General features: G+C 35.1%; 1 protein-coding gene across 2 annotated transcripts in view; it reads right to left on the reverse strand.

Annotated features, from left to right (window-relative positions):
* Positions 1–18890, reverse strand: part of CYTIP (cytohesin 1 interacting protein) — a 66752-nt gene that overhangs the window by 14940 nt on the left and 32922 nt on the right. Inside the window, exons 1-5 of one of the 2 annotated variants that reach the window (XM_006921091.2) lie at positions 12927–13168; positions 5518–5567; positions 4737–4791; positions 1226–1328; positions 923–1016 (exon numbers count right to left, since the gene is read on the reverse strand). In XM_006921091.2, the coding sequence (XP_006921153.1) occupies positions 923–1016; positions 1226–1328; positions 4737–4791; positions 5518–5567; positions 12927–13100 (476 nt within the window). In that variant the 5' untranslated portion in view covers positions 13101–13168. Of the gene's footprint in view, positions 1–922; positions 1017–1225; positions 1329–4736; positions 4792–5517; positions 5568–12926; positions 13169–18890 lie in introns of those variants that run through there. The other variant, XM_006921092.3, reaches the window with a different exon arrangement.

Genomic DNA, 18890 nt, shown 5'->3' on the forward strand with positions numbered 1-18890 from the left:
CTTTCACCATGAGTTCATATAAACTATCCTTCTCTTCATTTAGGTCTCAGCTCAAAGTTCACCTCTTTAGAAAGGACCACTTGAAATACCAAAACTAAAGCAGCAACCCTCTTACTCAATGTTCTATCTCGTTTCTTATTTTACTTTCTTCATAGCAGTTATCAATTATTGAAATATCAAATTTTGCAGGTTTTTCTTATCCATGTCCTTCCACAATATTAAAATAAAGCACCAGAAGAGTCTTTGTCTCTCCCGAGCCTATCACAGTGCTGGAAACATAGTATTTGCTCAATATATATCATTTCAACAAAATCATTCCATCTTTTAACTAATTATCAAAGTCTTATTAGGTTCTAGGGATAGTATATTGGAAAAATCAGTCAAATCTCCAACTGGAGAAACCAACATCCCATTAGTAAGTCTGGGATAATAGCAGGTGTGAGTGTTGGAGTACAGGGCAGGGAGGGTTGGTAGACCTTGCCCATCCTTCCAAATGTAACACTAGAAGAGAAAAACAGTTGGCTGTAGTATAAGATGAAAAAACTCAGCCTTTCTTGCCTTTTATTTGCTCTAACCACAAGATTATATCAGCCATGGAAACTGAATAAGTTTCTCTCTGTCCAAAGAGAATGTGTGCCAGTTTAATTGAATTTAATATTAAAAAAACATTTTTTTTAAATTCTCTTCCTCCCACTCAGATGTTTGGGCTATTGATGTCCTCTGACTTCAGATGCTGACAACATGTTCAAGTTTGAGGAAACCTTGAGAAACAAAAGGAACTGATAAAAACGTCTGTATTCAATTCCAAAGCCACTGCCTCCCTTCTTGTGATCTTGAACAAAACATCTATTCATTCACTCAACAGGCATTATGAAAGACCGTAACATTTTTGAACCCCCAAGGGAAGCAGATGTATAGTTACGTTAGCATGTTTCCTGATGATCTGATCAGGTCAACGACTTGCTTGTGGGTAAAGCCTTCTGTGCCCACTCCATTGATATTTGCAAGGACATCACCTGGGAGATGGCAAGAAGAAATGAGTGTTAAAACAGTCGGTTAAATAATCCGTCCTGACATGCAAATGAAGAGAAACAAACAAGCCTCAAACCTTAACAACATAAAGGCAATATGAAAATTCGAAGCAACAATCACATCCTGACCTTCACTATCAAAAAGTTTTCTTGCTATTTAAATAATTCCTAACATGAGCAAAGTTATAAGGTACCAGCTTGAAGGCCAGCAGACTGTGCTGGGCTGTCCTCCTGGATTTTGCAGATCAGAGTGCACAGTTCTGAGGAGCAGGTGTTCTGGTTTTGGAGTCTGTAAGTCTGTAAAAATTAAAGTAATATACAATTACTATTAAAAAACTCAAATGTATTTGTCAAAAATAAAATTATGTCAGTTATCTTAAGCTATATGATAGGTAAATGCAAAAAACAATTTGGAAAGGCTTTCTTGACTATAAACTGAATCAAAAGTACCAATTTTGCAATCCTACCAAAAAATCTGCAGCAATCTTATTCATAAAAAAAAAAAAAAAATCTGGCTTGAGAAGGAAAAAGTGAGATGAGGCTAGTTAAATATTTTATATTTTCAAGCCTAAGAGACCAACCACCTGATACCCATCATTATCGCATATTTATTAAGAAAAATTAAGTTTCTCATTTCCTAATGGAATAAAACAATAGTGGCCAAAAGCAAAAGATCTCTATGAGGTTCTTCCTTCTTAAAGTACTCATTACAGGAGAGTATAAAACAGTACACATCCAACAATGGAGATATGCCAACAATAATTATTTTAAATCAAGGTTCTACAAATAATGACAATCTGCCCTGCATTAATTCAGAAGTACCATAATTGACTCAATTACTTTCATTTCTGAACGCTTGCTGGTACGCCTGCCATGAATACTTACTGGTTCATTAATCACCCAACTAAATTAGAAGAAGTTATGCTTTCCCTCTTGCCTCAACTTGGCAAAAGAAGTTTGTTTTTGTTTTTGTTTTTACCAAGATCACTGGGTAAATGTTTGCTAGATACAGTGGCCCAATGACCTATATCAAACATATTTTTCTTTTTCATACATTTAAATTATGAGGTCTAGTTCCATTTAGACTCAATAATCAGAATTCTGATTTGAGTAAGTGTTTTAAACATCTGATTCCTGAAATTAAACCACATTCTGGTACTGCTTCCTTGTGGGGCAATTAATGTCTGATGATCATTCCTTTTAATTTTACATACTTGCAGGCTCCAGAACCAGAAGTTGGTCATGTGCAAGCCACTTCTAGAAACTAGATTTTGTTAACTTGTAAGGGATTTCTATTCACTCTAGAAGGCATTTAGAATCCCCATATCATAAAGGTAAAAGGGACTTTTAAAGATGATGTCATATATTCCCCATCTGTGTCAGACACCCTTTAACAACTTTTCTGTCAATCTTCTTGACACAGCCCAGAACTTTCCTGAAATGGAAGAGTGTTCTAGTTCATGTGGTACATGAACCAAAGCTGTAACACACACTCCTCTGGGAAACCACTTTTTTAACAACTCTCATTAGCATTGAAAAGCTACCCTCTATGTCCAGTGATCAAGGTCAGTACAGTGAAGGGAAACGTTGATTTACGCAGCCAGCACCTGCATATATGTTTGCAACAGGTGTAAAATTTGTGGGTTACAAATAGAGAAGAAAAAGGAGAGGCCCCAAAGTTATGGAAAGAAATAATTAGTTGAATCTCTCCCTCTCTCTCTCTCCTCCTGCTCCCCACCCACCATCATCTTCCAGGTCCCATTTTTAATAACAGAACAATCCTTAGGAACACAAAAATCACATTGCCCTATCTCATGCCCAATGATCTTCATGTTAATATCTGTCACTTGCTGATCTTCTACTGGTACCAGGTGCATTACTAAGTATTTTATATGTGTTATTTCATTTGAAACTCCTAAAAACCCCATAAGACAGCACTGAAAGAATATGAACTCAGGTTCTATGTTTCTATCACTCTGAATGATTCTCATAAGTAGCATAAAAGTATCACCCATGGAAATCAGAGAGAAGAATGGACTTGTTCTCTTCAAACATGCCCTTCACCTGGTAGACAAGGAGCCAAATACTTGTTAACAAAGGGTGCACAGTGTGGGTGAATAAGATTCTATCTGGTCCTGAAAAAGTTCCCACAGCGTTTCCCTTATTTGATGACTACTCCAAATGTTATGAGTACTACAGAATAGATTATGGCATGGAGCTGGTAATGGAAAGCATACACCAAAAGGGAATGTATGGAGGAGTGGGTTCCTGCATTACTAAGATAACACATGATGCTCTAGTTCAGAGGTGAAGCCATTAGCTCATGCTGACCTACAAAGGTTCATGGTACTGTAGCCTGTTGTCTACTAATGATAGCTTTGACTCCTGCTCCACGTAGAATAAGTGCTTATGGCATGGGGGAGAAACATGGGGAAGCAGTGACATATGCCATAGAAGAGTGAGAAAAAAAATCCTAAATTGTCACTTTAAATAAGGATACATAACTGGTCACTGATCCTGTTTTCACTAGTAATGGTTGTACATCCTTGTGACTAATTTTCATTTAAAAAGAAGCAGTCGCGAGAAGTACAGAATCTATACAACAGAATAGGGAGTGTTTCATGTGAATGGAGAATAAGAAAGAGTATTATGCTTCTAAAACCTAATGGAAGAATTATAGATTTCATCAAATTTAAAAGTAGAAGAGTTCAAAGAGAAGATTTCTTTTCTCCTACAGCATTCTCCCTATTCATTGCAGGTAGAGTATCATTTTGTTTCTTTATTCATAAAGCATGTTTTCTCAGCAGCTTCCTGTTCCTTATCTTAAAATACATGCTGAATTTTCAATTGTGGGGCTGATATTTAGTCACTAAGGTTTTCTGAAAAAAGCACTAAAGCTAAGCCCTAAAAGCTGATTTGCAATGTAAGAAAACGATTATGCAAAATGCATCTAAAAGCAAAATTATAGTTTAAAAAACAGTTAATTACCTGAGCTACTACTGTTGAACTTAAACTAGACCTCCTTTACCTAACTCACCATCTATACAAATACGGCCATTAGAAAGCAGACAGAAAATAAGAAATGAAGTTCTTAGGCTATTAGAACTCTATAAAGATTGTTAAAAATTTTCCTAGAGCACATACGTTCTTAACTGTTTCAAATAATAGTTATAATGTGCTGTCATTAATTTGAAATTACAAATTTCTCCTTTTTATCTAATATGAGGTCTTTAGTATTTTCAAAATGTAACAGGAACTATAAATGAATATATGTAGTCCATATATACAAATATATATGCTTTCTTGAATACCAAAGTATAGATTTAAAATCTGACATACAGTATAAAAATGACCATGCAAACACATCAGAAATGCAAATATATAAAATGCACATCTATAAAAAAGATTATTTCGCTCTCTTTTTTAAGACCTGGCTGATATCAAGCATTGCTGATCAGTCTCAGACTGAAGCAATTAAGAAAAAGGAGTTAGCAGGTCTCAGGGAGTTAATTTTATATGTTTCAATGTTTTCTTTCCTTGATGGTACCCAACACACAGAAGGACTACCAACTCAACCACACATTGAAAAGAAGTAACAGTCTCCATTGTTCTCTGATCCTGCCTTCATTCTTTCTCTGTAAATATCATGCCACCACCAGTGCCACTTTCTTTATTAAAAGTCTGGAAAATTTGAAAACTGCCCACCTGAATTTCAAATCCAAATGTTCCATTATCCTGCTTTTCCACAGTTACAAGCTTTCTGTAATATAAACAAACCAACAAACAAACAAATAAATAAAGTAAAAACTATGCATGAAGATCAAAGTATATTTGTCACACACTTCTTAAAATAACTATCAAATAAAAATAGCTGACGTTTATGTAAATTGTATTATAACTGTGTGTGTGTGTGTGTGTGTGTGTGAGAGAGTATACATCTTCCCCACAGGAATTTTAAGGCGATTAGAGAGACAGACAATAGACAATCATGATAAATACATGATTACAAATTGTGGTAGTGATCTGAATAAGTATAGAGTGAAATGAGAGAACACAAAACTATGAACTAATTTAGATTTATGTCTTTGGAAAGACCTCTCTAGAAAATTCTATTTAAATTGAGATTCCTCAGGTCAAGTAATAGTTCAATAATGAAGACTGGATCAGAGATATGGGCCCAGACTAGGGAGAAATCCAAGTATTTTAATTTCACAAGATTTAGAAAAATATGACAAATGAAAATCACATATATTTTATGTGAAGACACTAAGGAAAACACTAGAGGAAGACACTAAGGAAGGGATTTTTCGAAAGACAGAAATGTAAGTGTAATAATGTATGCCTGGGTAAGTACACCCGAAAGAGAGAGAGAGACGGAGACAGGGAGGGAGGGAGGGAGAGAGAGAGAGAGACAGAGATAACAGTCTGGAGAGCTGTGTTCCTAAATATCTTGGTGAGAGACCAAAAAATAAATAAATCTCTTTACCTTTGAGACCAGGAAAAGTCACCTAAAGAACTTGATCTCGTCAAAGCAAGCTGAAAAATACAACAAGCACACAGTTATCAAAAGGTCCTTAAAACACATCTGTAAAATGTTCTAAATCACAAAGGACTATTTTTTATCACCTCCTTTGGCCCAACTCCTGGGAAATTGTTACGTAAAGGCAGTAATTTCCTTTCTCTAGTGATAGCAAAGGAGAGCTGGCAAAGGGTGCATTCAGGCATTCTGTTTAAAAGATTAAAAGAAGCTCTGATAATAATACACTATGGCAAAAGAGTTAATAAGATGTGGCAAAACTCCAAAGCTTCCCAAAAGAACTTCATATCTAATCTGTATTTAAAATAGCCTCTGAGAGATTAACCACAGCAATTTATAACCACACTGAAAGCCAAAGAAAAATAACACCCATAAAATGGCATATAAAAACCAAATAGTTGATAGTTTAGGAAGATGCTGATGAAATGACTGTGTTTATTATAATAGTACAGTATGTTACTATTTTTAGGAGGTTAAAATAATCTCTAAAGAACCAACACACATGTAGAAATACAATTTAGGTAAAACCAAAGACTCAAAACCTCAATTTTGTTTGTGATGTATTTTTGTAATAGTTTTAGAAGAGTGAAGTGAGATTTCCAACCAAGAAAGGCAAGGAACCTCAGAATGGTATAAATAGTATAAATAATATCACTTTTACTCCTTTCCATGTTTTAGAAAGAGATTATATAAACGTAAACTTCCAATATACATTCTATCACTGTAAATTGAGGTAAAGTAAACCAAAGGTGGCACCTTGTTTTTTAGATGACTGCAGTGTGTTTTTTTGTGTGTGTTCTGTGTTGTTTATTTGTTTAGGAATTAGTCAATGTTAATTAGCCTTTCCTCGAGTGTTGGTCCAGGGGCCCAAAATATAAGCTTATGCTACTAGCTATCCCATGATGGTTAACTGTCAACCTAATATGCTTGTCATATATCAGTGAATATATAACATGTCAGGAGATCAATGAATAGGCAGTCCAAACCAATAAAAATAAAATAAATAGAGAATGAGAACCAGAAGGAGAAAAACACATCGAAGAAATTACTGGACAAAAGACATCCCCATCAAGGTATTTGTTAAGAGAAAAGCCTATATCACTGTAAAGGACTCTAATTAACAAGTACCAAATACCAACATTCTGACAAATTTTCAGGAATGACTCAATGTTCAGAATTTGGCTCTTGGTCAGGAAAGTTAATATAGTGGAGAGCTGATCTCTTCTCACCAAGCTGATGTAAATTAATTACATTTTCCTGTCTTGTCAGTTCTGGATCTCAAATGATTTATATCATCCTGAAGGCTCAGATTCAAAAAGATTCTCTAGAGTTACTAAAAAGTATTTATTTTCAACTTATCAGAACTGACTGTGGAAAATCTACAACAATGTGGATGGTTCATTTCAGCTGATTTCGTCCTAAGTATCATTAACGATGAGGACCATTCAACTATGTAGTGGGCTGCCTTCTGGTGGAAGAGAGCAATAAACTTGATATTCCCAAATGTTCTCATTCTTTCCTTTATATTGTACTCACATTTTCTTAATCTAGTTTTATTATTTGCATCTGCTTGTCTTTTATCCTTATTTTGAATTGTTAGGTACTTAGGTGGGTCATATCTACATATGTTATCTATAATCATAATGAGGATTTATATTTAAAAATATTATGCTTGCTATCAATATTCATCGGATTATTCATATAGTCATGTATGTGGAGGCATAGATGTATATTTATATAAAGGGCATACTGGATCGATTACCTCACCTCTGTACATAATTATCTGTGTTATTGGGGCCTCTTGGAGGATGTATTTGTTTTACTTTCTACCCCAGTACCTAACACAGGGCCTAGAATTGAACGGAAACTTAAAAATAGCTAAATAGGCAAATGGAATTAAACTATTAGATTAGAAAACAAGCAAGTAAATGGTAGTGGGAGATCCAAAGTAAAATACTCATTTAGAAGGTATGCATTAAGATATTTTTCTACTTTATCCTTCACTAAATTACATATTCATAGTAAAAACTTGAGTAATCATTAAGAAAATAAAAAATAAAATTTAGAAATCCAAAACATGTAGCAAGATTAAAAATAAAAGAAAGCCAATAAGAATAAAAAAAAATTCAATCCAGAAACATCAAGAACCATAGAAAAAGGATCAATAGAAAACAAAGCAAGGTAGTAATAGCTTAATACATATCACTGCTAAATGAGAGAATGGTAGCAAGAATTAATGAATTATTAAATTCCAAGCCTTGCTTCAGCAATTTAAAATGCCCTTTTGCTAGGCAAATAATCATAGCTTTGTGGGAACCTCAAAATTTCATTTGGTCTATCCTCAACCTGCCTTCCAAATAAAAAATCTTTCTAGGTAGATCAAATCTAAAATCTTTGAAATCCATAAAGTCAAGACCTCTATAGAGAAGGAAATTTCCCCCGCCTCTTTCCTGTTAACCTTTCTTATCTAGCTAATTGACTAGTTCAAAATGAAAATATTTGACTAGCACAACACGAGATGCATAGTATATGCTTAATTCCTGTGGACTGATATGGGTTATCAGTCACACACACACAAAAAATCAGACTAAGTCAAATTATAAATTAGTTTCCACTCTGGATTAGCAATGAGCCTGTCTTAGGCTCCTAACATTTAAATAAAAAACAATTTAAATAAATTAGGCACCATCATATTCTCTGACACGTGCCACATCTTGACACAAAGCCTACTTCTTTTTGATCCAGGCTGTCAGACTCAGGCAACGTGGAAAGGAATGTTCTTTCAGGGTTCAGCCTTGCTCGCACACCAAACTTTTTGCCTAAGTAAAAAGAAGGATGTCTAAGGTCTTCTCAAAGGTCTTAACATTTTGGGAAAAGTTTTCCCTGTAGCCCTTTCCCTAAAGCCAGCAGCCCTCTTATAGGATCTAACCAACGGGGTCTCTGCTCCCAGACTGCCCACTTGAACCTTTTTCTTAGGGATGTAGTGACAACACCAAAACTCATGAATGAGGAACTTGTGTGCAATGAACAGCATATGCTGACAACAGCTGTCTTTTATTACACATTATCTAATATGAGAAATCTAGGTTTAGCAATTTGGCAGGCCTGCAAACTACACATTCAATTATAACTGCTGAGTACAGAAAGCTCCTTTAACCCATTGCTAACCGCTAACATAAAGATTACGATTGAGTTTATGATCGCTCTTTTGTTTTTAGTCAGATGACTTAATAATCAGGCATTAATATTCAAAGTGTAATTTTTCCTGCTATCTGGTGATTTACGGTGTCCCTTTTACTGGGAAACCAAGATCATACACTTCAGCTGTCAGTTTGCAAAAGATAATGATAATCTGAAGCTCAGCCAGATAGTCTGCCTGGCTCAAAGGAGCTCAAAGGTCAATACTGTAGCCACTTCTGCTGTTAAGTCACAGATGGTTGCTTCCTGGTCCCCACTCTGCACTCATTTCCTAAAAACATTGGAGAGGAGAGGGAGAGGTTCTTATCCATGGGTGAGTTGTTTTGTTTGTTTTTGTTTGTTTCCAAAGTCCCCAAATCATGTGCTCTGCTCCCTTCCCAGTCTCCTGTCTCATTCTCCCCAGTTCTTCCATGAGTACAGCTTTTTTTCCCCTTTTATGTCATGGTTCTCAGGATAGCAGGGCTGCACAGATGATTCTAAGACACAGCAAAATAAAGGAGCTGAACTCAATTGCTTACCTTGTAAGTGCCCTTAAGGAACCCAGAGGTTTGCAGCTCCCAGGAAAAAGTCACTGTGGGCTCATGAACCTCTTTTTCAAGAAAAATTGTTGTAGATTGACTTCCAGTATACCACAGTATGGATTAGAGTACACTCCTCAGATTCTTTTGTGGTGAAATTAATATAGTTTTCTACCTAGCAGTATTTATTAAATCAGCAAAATACCTCATTGTAGGAGCACTTAAGAGTTTTGGTAACAGATGGGTGTGCAGCCAGAAATAACGTGAAAGCGCCTGAAGAACGGAATCCATCCCAGAAATACACACATTACAGAGCTGAACACAATGTTTTGTATCTGAACTTTTAAGTAAAAATACCCTTCCAGAAATTGTCTATTTAGTAATACACTTGACCGTTGAACAACATGGGTTTGAACTGTACAGGTCCAGTTATATGCAGATTTTTTTCAATAAATACTGTAAACATATTTTCTCTTCCTTTAGATTTTCTTAATAGTATTTTCTTTCCTCTAGTTTACTTCATTGTAAGAATACAGTATATAATACATACAACATACAACAAAATGTGTTCATCGACTGTTTATGTCATCAGTAAGACTACAGATCAACCGCAGGCTATTTGACTCCTTCTGGAAAAGCCAAAATTTATCCATGGATTTTTGACTGTGCAGTGGTCAGCGCCTCTAACTCTCACGTTGCTTAAGAGTCAATGATAATTCTATAACCAAAAGAAAATCAGGCAAAGAGATTGAGTTTGCTGTACCACTAAGGCACATTCAAGCTCTCCTGGTCAGGTCCTGGTCTCACTACAGCATTCGGTGAAAACTGTTTTCCAAGAGCAACCTACAGATCTCCGAAGAGTAGGTGGTAAGGTACAGCCATTATTCCTATGGCATTACAATTCTAAAAACTATTTTTATTTCCCCCAGTCTCCTTTCTACAGTGTTTTCCATTCCAGGTGTTTTTTGTTTTGTTTTGTTTTGTTTTTTCCGAAAACTACATTCAGAAATAGGAGCTGCACTGTGATGTCTGTCACTTTCTACAAATACAGGTATTAAGATAACATCCTTACACAGAAATCTGTTTTTAAACGATTCTGAGTGTAAACACCCAAATGATTCTGAAGATTAAGCTGAAACTACAGGCCAACCAGATACAGCTTTGCAGAAACCAAAGCCAACGAAAATGAGAAGTATGAATTGTTGACATCAGCCCTGAAAGGGTTGAAAATAACAGTAGGCAGAGAAACACCTGCTCATGTGATTGCCTCACAGATATCGTATTGCCTGCAATTCAATTAGTGCCAAACGGGTGATTCTTCTCTAAAAACCAGTTAAAGGAAATACACATCCATTTGAAAAATTGTGGAATGTTGGAATAAACTTGCATCAAGTTTCATTGATGATAATTTTATATAATCAGAAGTATCATATACAAGAGATATTGTTTTGTCTTTTTTTTTTATTAAAGTAATTCTCACAACAGTAAGAAAAAGCTGAATAGGAAGAATCTAGCATGGGAAAGAATATGAGAAAAAGGGGAAGAGAAGACTTCGAAAGATGAGGACATAAAAATAAATTAATTTGTGTGAGAATGTGTGTGTATAAATGTGTATGTGTGTATATATACATGTATTATACACACTAAGCTCATGTACACACATGCACATACACCTGTGCATTTCATATGCCTAAAGCCTTTCATTATCTTTTCCCAATATACTTCTACTGATTGCCTTTTTTCAGTTCATGCTGTCTTCATTCAGGCTTAAAAACTAGATGTCATTCCTTCATCTCCATTGCCTTTCAGATTCAAGTCTTTGAGCATCCTCTCTATTCCCTCCTTTTTCTCTTTCTCCCCTACTGCAAAAGTTGTTCCCTCACCACTAGCCTCTATCCACTTACTGATACACCACATTTCTAGAATAAGGTTCCCGAAACCCTCTACTTCTTAAACACACTCAGTGGCTTTCTCTGCTAGTCAGATTACTGCTTCCTCAACAGACGTGTCCAAGTATTTCGTAAAGCAACCCATCTCTGAGGCTTCCTCTCACCTCTTACACAGACACTGGTCCTTCTGACCCAACAATGTCCCATTACCTAAGCATGCCCTAAAGGCCCCAAGATCTGTGTCTCAGCATTAATTATCCCCTGTTCTGGAATAACCTTCCATATCTGGAATATCTCTCCTTCAAGGTTGTATTCGAAGACATGTACTTATATTCAAGAATTTACATTGTTTTACTTTGTATACTTTGTATAATACCTATTCATTCTGCATACTTTATTGTAAATCCTACTTTATTGGAAATGTGTTCTTCTCATCTTTGTACGTCATACATGGCTCTACATCTGAACACTGAATGAAGATTTTAGTACTCCCCAGAGTTGCTTTATTTTCTAATGGGTAGTAAATTAATAGACATGTTCATCATTATATTAAACTTAACATCATAAGTTGAAAAGGATCGATAATCCAAACCATGGCAAATTATATATACCCTTATAATCATTGCGAGAAACAATAAAGACTAAGCTATGTACATCACTAAGAAAAAAAATCATGACTCTCCCACTATGCTCTGTCTAATCCTGAAATTAGAAGGCTTAAGTGGAGCACATGATGCACATGTAAGGTTTAAGGGCAAAAATTTATGGCTTAAAACCATTCTAAATATTTTACGTACAAGTGCTATATCTAAATTCAGATACACACTTGGGGCAAGTTATATTACTGAAGAGGTATTATGATTTTATTTTTTTAAATTTTTTAAAACAAATTGGATGTCAAAGAATAAAGAAAAATCACAATAAATGTAATTGGACATGTATTTTCCAAATGAGTTTTTCTCACAGGGGAACTACTTTGCAGTAAAAATAAAAACAGCAGAATTACTGAGCATATACTACATGTTTCTGTGTTAAGCACTGTGCATTTCCTCACGTAAGCAGCAGAAAAGCTCCATAGGGTGGTTCTATTATTATCTTCACTTTAGAGAAAAGAAACCTGAATCTTAGTGAGGCAAGTGGCTTGTTCAAGATCCCACAGCTATTAGGAGGCTGAGCTGGTGTTCAATCTGGCACTCACTTATCCAACAAGTCTTATTTCTCAATAGCATGAGTTATGTGCCAATGCCTCAAGGCTGAAGATAAATTAGTCCACAAAATTTGTCCTCAAGAAAAAGTACTCTCATTTGATTATGAACTGAAATGACTATCAACAGCTGAGAGTGAGGTTGGAAGGGAAAGACAATGGGACATATACAGAGAAAAAAATAATTCTCAAATTGGTGATGTCTATATACAGCAGCTTCAAGTCTGATGTGCTTAATGATGTTCATTTTACCTGAACACCTATTCATATGAAAACTTAAAACTTAAAACACCTATTCATATGAAAACTTAAAACTTAAAATTTCTTTTTAAGTTTTGCCTTGAAGGAAAGTTTTATTATGGTCTTAAATCTTTGAACTAATACACAAGCTCTCTGGGCTCCTGGCTCCTCACCTTCTTCCTCACCCATACTCTTAGTCATTAATTTCAAAGCCTCTAAAATAATATTTTAGTATGAAGCCAGACAAACATATCTCTCTGCTCTCAAGAGAACATGAACACTCTATAAGTTACAAAATATCAATCATACCTGCTTTCGTCCCCGAGGCAAAGTAGCCACAGTGTCTGCCAGCATTTGAATTCTTCGATTATCATCCATCGGAAAGCTGCCTGTGAGTGTAGAGTAAGAGCTATACGCTGGACCAGAGCAGTAGTCCACCAAATTGCCATTGCTGCTCTGTTGCATGAGCCTTTGTAAAGACATTGTGAATGAAGATTACTTCAGCTGGCGCATGGTTGAATGGCCTTGCAGAAGGGGAGAAGCTAAAAGTATAACCCTCTGACAAGTAATCAAAAGTAGCAAAGCAGAAAGAGCCCCATGTGACTTTTGTGGTTTGAGGTACTTGTTACACAAACCCTATCTTTCAGTTTACTCCCATTTCTCAGTGCTTTTTTCTTTGAGGCCCTGAAAGAGCCTAAAGCTGGTTTTTACCATTAAGAAAGAATCAACTTATTTTTTTTCTTCTTCAAACAGCCAGAACTCTTATGCGTTCATGTTCTATGGCAAGTTGTGTTCAAAACACCATCTGTTTTTTTTTTTAAGGAAGAAAGAAAAACTTCCCCAAGTTCTGCCATTTGTTTCTCATCCATTTTCCTACTTAATATGAGGAGTGCAATGTAAAAGGCAGGATGTGCGAACATTCAGTTCTCATGAATATAAGCGAGAATTACAGGGTCCGGTCATAATGTTCTCTCACGAAGTCCTTGTAATGTACTTTCCCCGAAGTACACCATAGCTCATTAATGTTCATCAAAAAGAAATTATGTCTGTAACTATTCAGCATTCTCCTGGTTGCCCTTCTACTACTTTGTCCTGGCTAAAATTACCCATCATCTTTACAAGGAACAAAAGGGAAGGGAAGACCAGCCCACTTAGAACACGAAGCTGGCCATAGCTTAGAGTGGACTTTGCTGCTGCAGCATAAGTATGTGGGCCCAGGGTAGGAATAGAGAAGGCAAGAAGGTAACAAACAAACCGAGATGGTATAAGAATATCGATAGTGGTCCCTGCGTGTGCTTATGGGCCAACGGCACCACCTTGTAGTACTCAAGATCACAGATGCTTTTTTTGGTGGTTGTTGGGGACGTGTAGTTTCGATAGAACTGGTTTCATAGGTGGAGCAGGGGACGTAAGTAGAAGAACCGAAACAAAAATTTAAAAAGAGAAGTTTTACACAGTCTAAAAAGTCAACTGTGATTTTTAAAATCATTTTGAAGGCCAAAGTAAAATGTAAAAGCTTTAGAAAGTCCTTGAACTAAAATGTAAGTCAAGGTGAATTCAGCTCAAGACATTGTAGTGTGTGTGTGTGTAGAAAGAGAGAGACTGATTTTAAAAACATCTCTAGGCTATAAAGTACATGACTTAAATCAACATTATTAAGGACAGCAGTCCACCTCTCCCCTAGAAATTTTATAAAGTTGGGTAAACATTTTAGTATTTCAAAATATCAAATGGAAATTATACATTTGCTTGATGTTAGGCCACATAGGCCAACCAACAACCAAGTTTTATAGAAGATGATAAAGTTTATCGATTTAATGTGTTACACTGATCTTAAGCTAATATAAATTATAGAAGTCTACTATTAAATTAAGAAATTGGAACACAAATTATTTTTTACTTAATTTATGAAATGTGTTTAACAGTAGAATCTGTCACATCATGATGTACATGGCTATAAAATCAGAGTCTAAGGCAGGTCTGATGTTTAACCAGCACTTACCAGGATAGTCACACTTGTTCATTACATATTTATGATATGGTCTACTTTGATTGGTCAGTCCCCTGTTCTGATTGTCAGGACCTGTGTCATACCAGTTATTAAATATTTTAAATAACATTCCTGATCAAAAGTATCCTTTGTGATAAAATGTGGGGTAACACCAATCTTTTCGTACAAATGTGATTTCAAGCCTCAAACCCTTGACTTACAAAGGTATTCTACTATTTACAATTTCTTTTTTTCTATAGAATTTATCTTAGGAAAATTATAATTGCTTAAACTTTTTTCCCTTTATCTTTTCTTTTCTTTTATAAAGGTGATTCTGAAAAGCAATCAGATCAAGCCATCTACATACTCAAAAGATTTCAGGAGTGCCTCATTATTTGTAAAACAATAAAATAAAAATAATTTCAAGTTTCTATCTAACTTTATTCTCTAAAATTTTATATCACATTTTTCAGATCTTTCTTTTTAGACTTAACATATTATAGATTATAGTTAATTGCACACAAGTCTCTTTCTACAACATCTAATTTCCTCTTATTACCTTGAAAATGAGAGCCATCTCTTATCTGTATATATACACTCATTTCCTATGTATAGAAAATGTTTCATAAATGTTCGTTAATAAAAAAGAGGATAGAGCAGTAGATATTTAACAAAATGAATTGAATAATACGGTTCTAAAGCATCAAAGAAGAAAAACTAAAATGTAGAAAAATTTGTACTACGAATCCATACCCTAAAGTATTATAACCACCTACAGAGAGTGTTCTGAAAGTGAAAGACAGAATCTCTTTCAAAATATGTCTGCCATGCGTTCTGAAACTAGTATCTCATTATTGTGGGAAAAGGGACATTCTTCTTATTTGGAGCATTTTGTTCATAAATAAGCAAATACTATGGAATTAATTAATCTTTAGTACAAATTAGATGAACTCTGAGGAGTTGAGACATGGGGAAGATTTGATGGAAGCAGGCAAGAGGGGTATGCCTAAAGTATGTAACATAGAAAGAAAAGTAGGAGGGTCTAGCAGACAACTTTAGCCAACTTTAAAAATTATTCATGAGACTCTTAGCGGTAAGAAAGTTGACAACAGGGGTTCCACACCCCAACTACTTGGATTCAAATACTGCTTCTGCTGCTTCGATGGCATTGTGACCCTGTGAAAGTCAGTTTATGGAGTAAATTGTGTACCTCAAAAGTCATATGTTGAAGACCTATATCCAATATGACTGTATTTGGAGATAGAGCCCTTAAGGGGGTAATTAAGGTTAAATGAAGTTGTAAGGTGGGGCCGTGATCTAAGAGGATTAATATCCTTAAAAGAAGAGATACCAGAGAGCTAATGTATTCACTCACTCTCTTGCTATCTGTCTCTCTCTGTCTCTGCCATGTGAAGACACAGTAAGAAGTGGATGTCTGCAAGCCAGCAAGAGAGCTCTCACCATGAACCCGATTGGATGGCACCTTGATCTTGGAATTCCAGCCTCCAGAACTATAAGAAAATATAAATGTCTGTTGTTTAAGCCACCCAGTCTACAGTATTTGTCATTATGATATTATGATATTAGTCTGAGTTGACTAATACACTCTCTAAACCTCAGTTTTTACATGTTTAAAACAAAAATTTGTAGGAAGGAATAGACAAAATATTCCATGAATGGCACTTGGTACAAGTAAACTATTACTATGGAGTTTTGTTTTAAGTAATAAGAATTCAAAAGGAAAAACTTTAAAGAAAATGACTATAACCCTTTATGAACTGTCTTATCTATAACCAAATGCTCATACATGAACAAGGATGCCCTCATCCACCCTAGAGTAGTCTAAAGGCTAAAATACATGTGAAAATTTTTGCTGTCATGTGCCAAGGTATGCTTACAAAGCATTGTAAGAGCCAATGTCTGAAGTTTCTGGATTACCATCAGCCCAACTTATCTATTCATTAGGGTAAGCCATGGGAGAGGAGTAAGTGGTTGGTCAAAAAATAAGGAATCCTCTGTGTTTTTCTGATTTTAAGATAGTTGTTGAGGTTCTTTTGTTTGTTTTATTTTGGCTATTTGCCTTTATTTGCACAAGAAGCCTTTATTTGGCTTCCTGGAATATTATAGGGTTTTGTTTCATTTTGTTCTGTTTTGTTTTGTTTTGTTGGTTTATTTATTTACTTTATTTTGTGTTTTGCCTTTATTTATACAGGAAGCCTTTATTCGGCTACCTAGATTGATGTAGGACATGTATGAAAGTCATATAGATAGTATCTGAATATTTTATATTTGAATTTATATAAGGTAAATTTAATATGGTAAGGTTACTCTCATATACGAGAGCCCACTGACTATGACAAATGCTTTGTCCTACTTATTACCATATTTGAGTGATCAGGCAGGTAGATGGGTGTCTCCATCTTCCTAAACAGTCAGTGTGGATTATTGAGATTCAGAGGACATTCCCCAAAGAGGAGGAGTCTTCTTTAGAAAAGGGTACACTAAAACTCTACAACCAGAATTGGATCTGAGAAATAAATAGCTCAAGAAAGGGAAATAAAAGAAACAGAGGTCATGAAGTCCTTGTATTAGAAATTTTAATGTGGATGCAAACCAAATATTAGCATTGTGATATACATATTCAAAACAGCACACACACAGAAAACAAACCTAATATAAATGATCATTAACAATAGATCATATCCATTATATTTTTAATACAAGTACTAGGAAACAATTTTCAGAACTATTAAAGTTTAATCCAATCAAATCATGAAGCTATGAATAGATTACAATACCATTCAAGAGATTAAGCCACTGAATTTATCCAGGGGCTTTAAATAGACTATGTAGGTCAGTTTTTCATGAATCCATTTAGATATTTTCAAGCCTTCTTTTAAACGTAAAGTAAATATCTCGACACATTCATTTTGTGCACTTATCACATAGAAACATTATTAACTGTATTTGAAAAATTCCACTTACTTTTTAATCTACTTTAGGTTTAGGGAAAGTACTCTGAGCCTGGTGGGCACATAAAAGAAATGGATCTGTAAGAGGGTCCATGCTGAAGGTGTAAAGTAACATGTGGGCCACTTGCAGATAATCTGGATGTGGTAGGTTTTTAAAAGGACCTTTGTGGACTTGCCAATGTATTTGTACAAAATGCTCTGTGGGTGCAGGGGAGTTGAGTCTTTAAAAGACAGTCTCTGCAATAATTTTAAAACTGCACTCCTTAGAATGTAAGGAGATCCTTTGAGTTACCTGGGGAAGAGGAGAAGAGGATGAAAAAGAAGGCATGAGAGGAGGATTCTAGGATTTCGAGCCCTAGATTCAGCCACAGTAGATCTACTTTTAATTGCTTTATATTGTGTTCCTCCTCATAACACATGGTCTCCTTGGGCTACGAAATAAAAACTGAATTAAAACAACAGGCTTATAGAAGAGAATCAACACTGTGCAAAGAATAATAGCCTGCTACATCCTTCTGTAGGAAAGCACCACACCACTAATGAGTTCCTCAATTTCCACAGTCATAGCTCCCTTTTGGTGGGATAAAACCCTAATAACAAAAATTATCTTTAAGCATAAACACAAAGTAATCAGTGTAATCAGTAGTCAGAGGATCTCTAATTCTGGATTCATCTAAAACTCTTTTAAAGCAATTTTTCTTTATGAATTTATTAAGACAAAGGTGGAAAGAGTTTAACTGAAGCACATATGTATCCTAAGAGAATTGTTTTATGTTATGAAGATGCCTTTCAGAGAAAGATTAAGGTTTTAAGAGAAATATGATTGGTTGCTACTTGTTACCAGAGTATTTTATTTTCTTTGCTTGAGGATTATTATCTTACACAGAAAGAAAGTAGCTATTTTTCTTTTAAAGTTACTTGATTTAAAAAGTACTTAGGAATATTTCCAACCAAATATAAACATAAAGATTAAGAAACATATTGTTTTTCACTGTCATAACAACTATAAAATAAATGAATACTATCAGCCAACCCTACTAAAAATAACTTTAATAAAGTGAGTTGTTTCCACTTAAATATCGGGGTAGTTTACTGAAATAATTTTAATTAAATCCATTCGAATCAAAGAGCAAGACATTAAATATTTGGACAAGGAAATAAAATATTTATAAAAAATATGTGTGTGTATGAGAGAGAGAGTAAAAAACATGAATAGACCAAAAATTATAGAAGAAATTGAGAAAGTAGCCAAAGGTCATGAGATACAGATGATTTTACCAGTGCTATCTCAAATTCTCAAGATAGGGATAA

Source organism: Pteropus alecto, unplaced genomic scaffold (genome assembly GCF_000325575.1).
Source record: "Pteropus alecto unplaced genomic scaffold, ASM32557v1 scaffold3, whole genome shotgun sequence".
Classification (NCBI taxonomy): domain Eukaryota; kingdom Metazoa; phylum Chordata; class Mammalia; order Chiroptera; family Pteropodidae; genus Pteropus; species Pteropus alecto.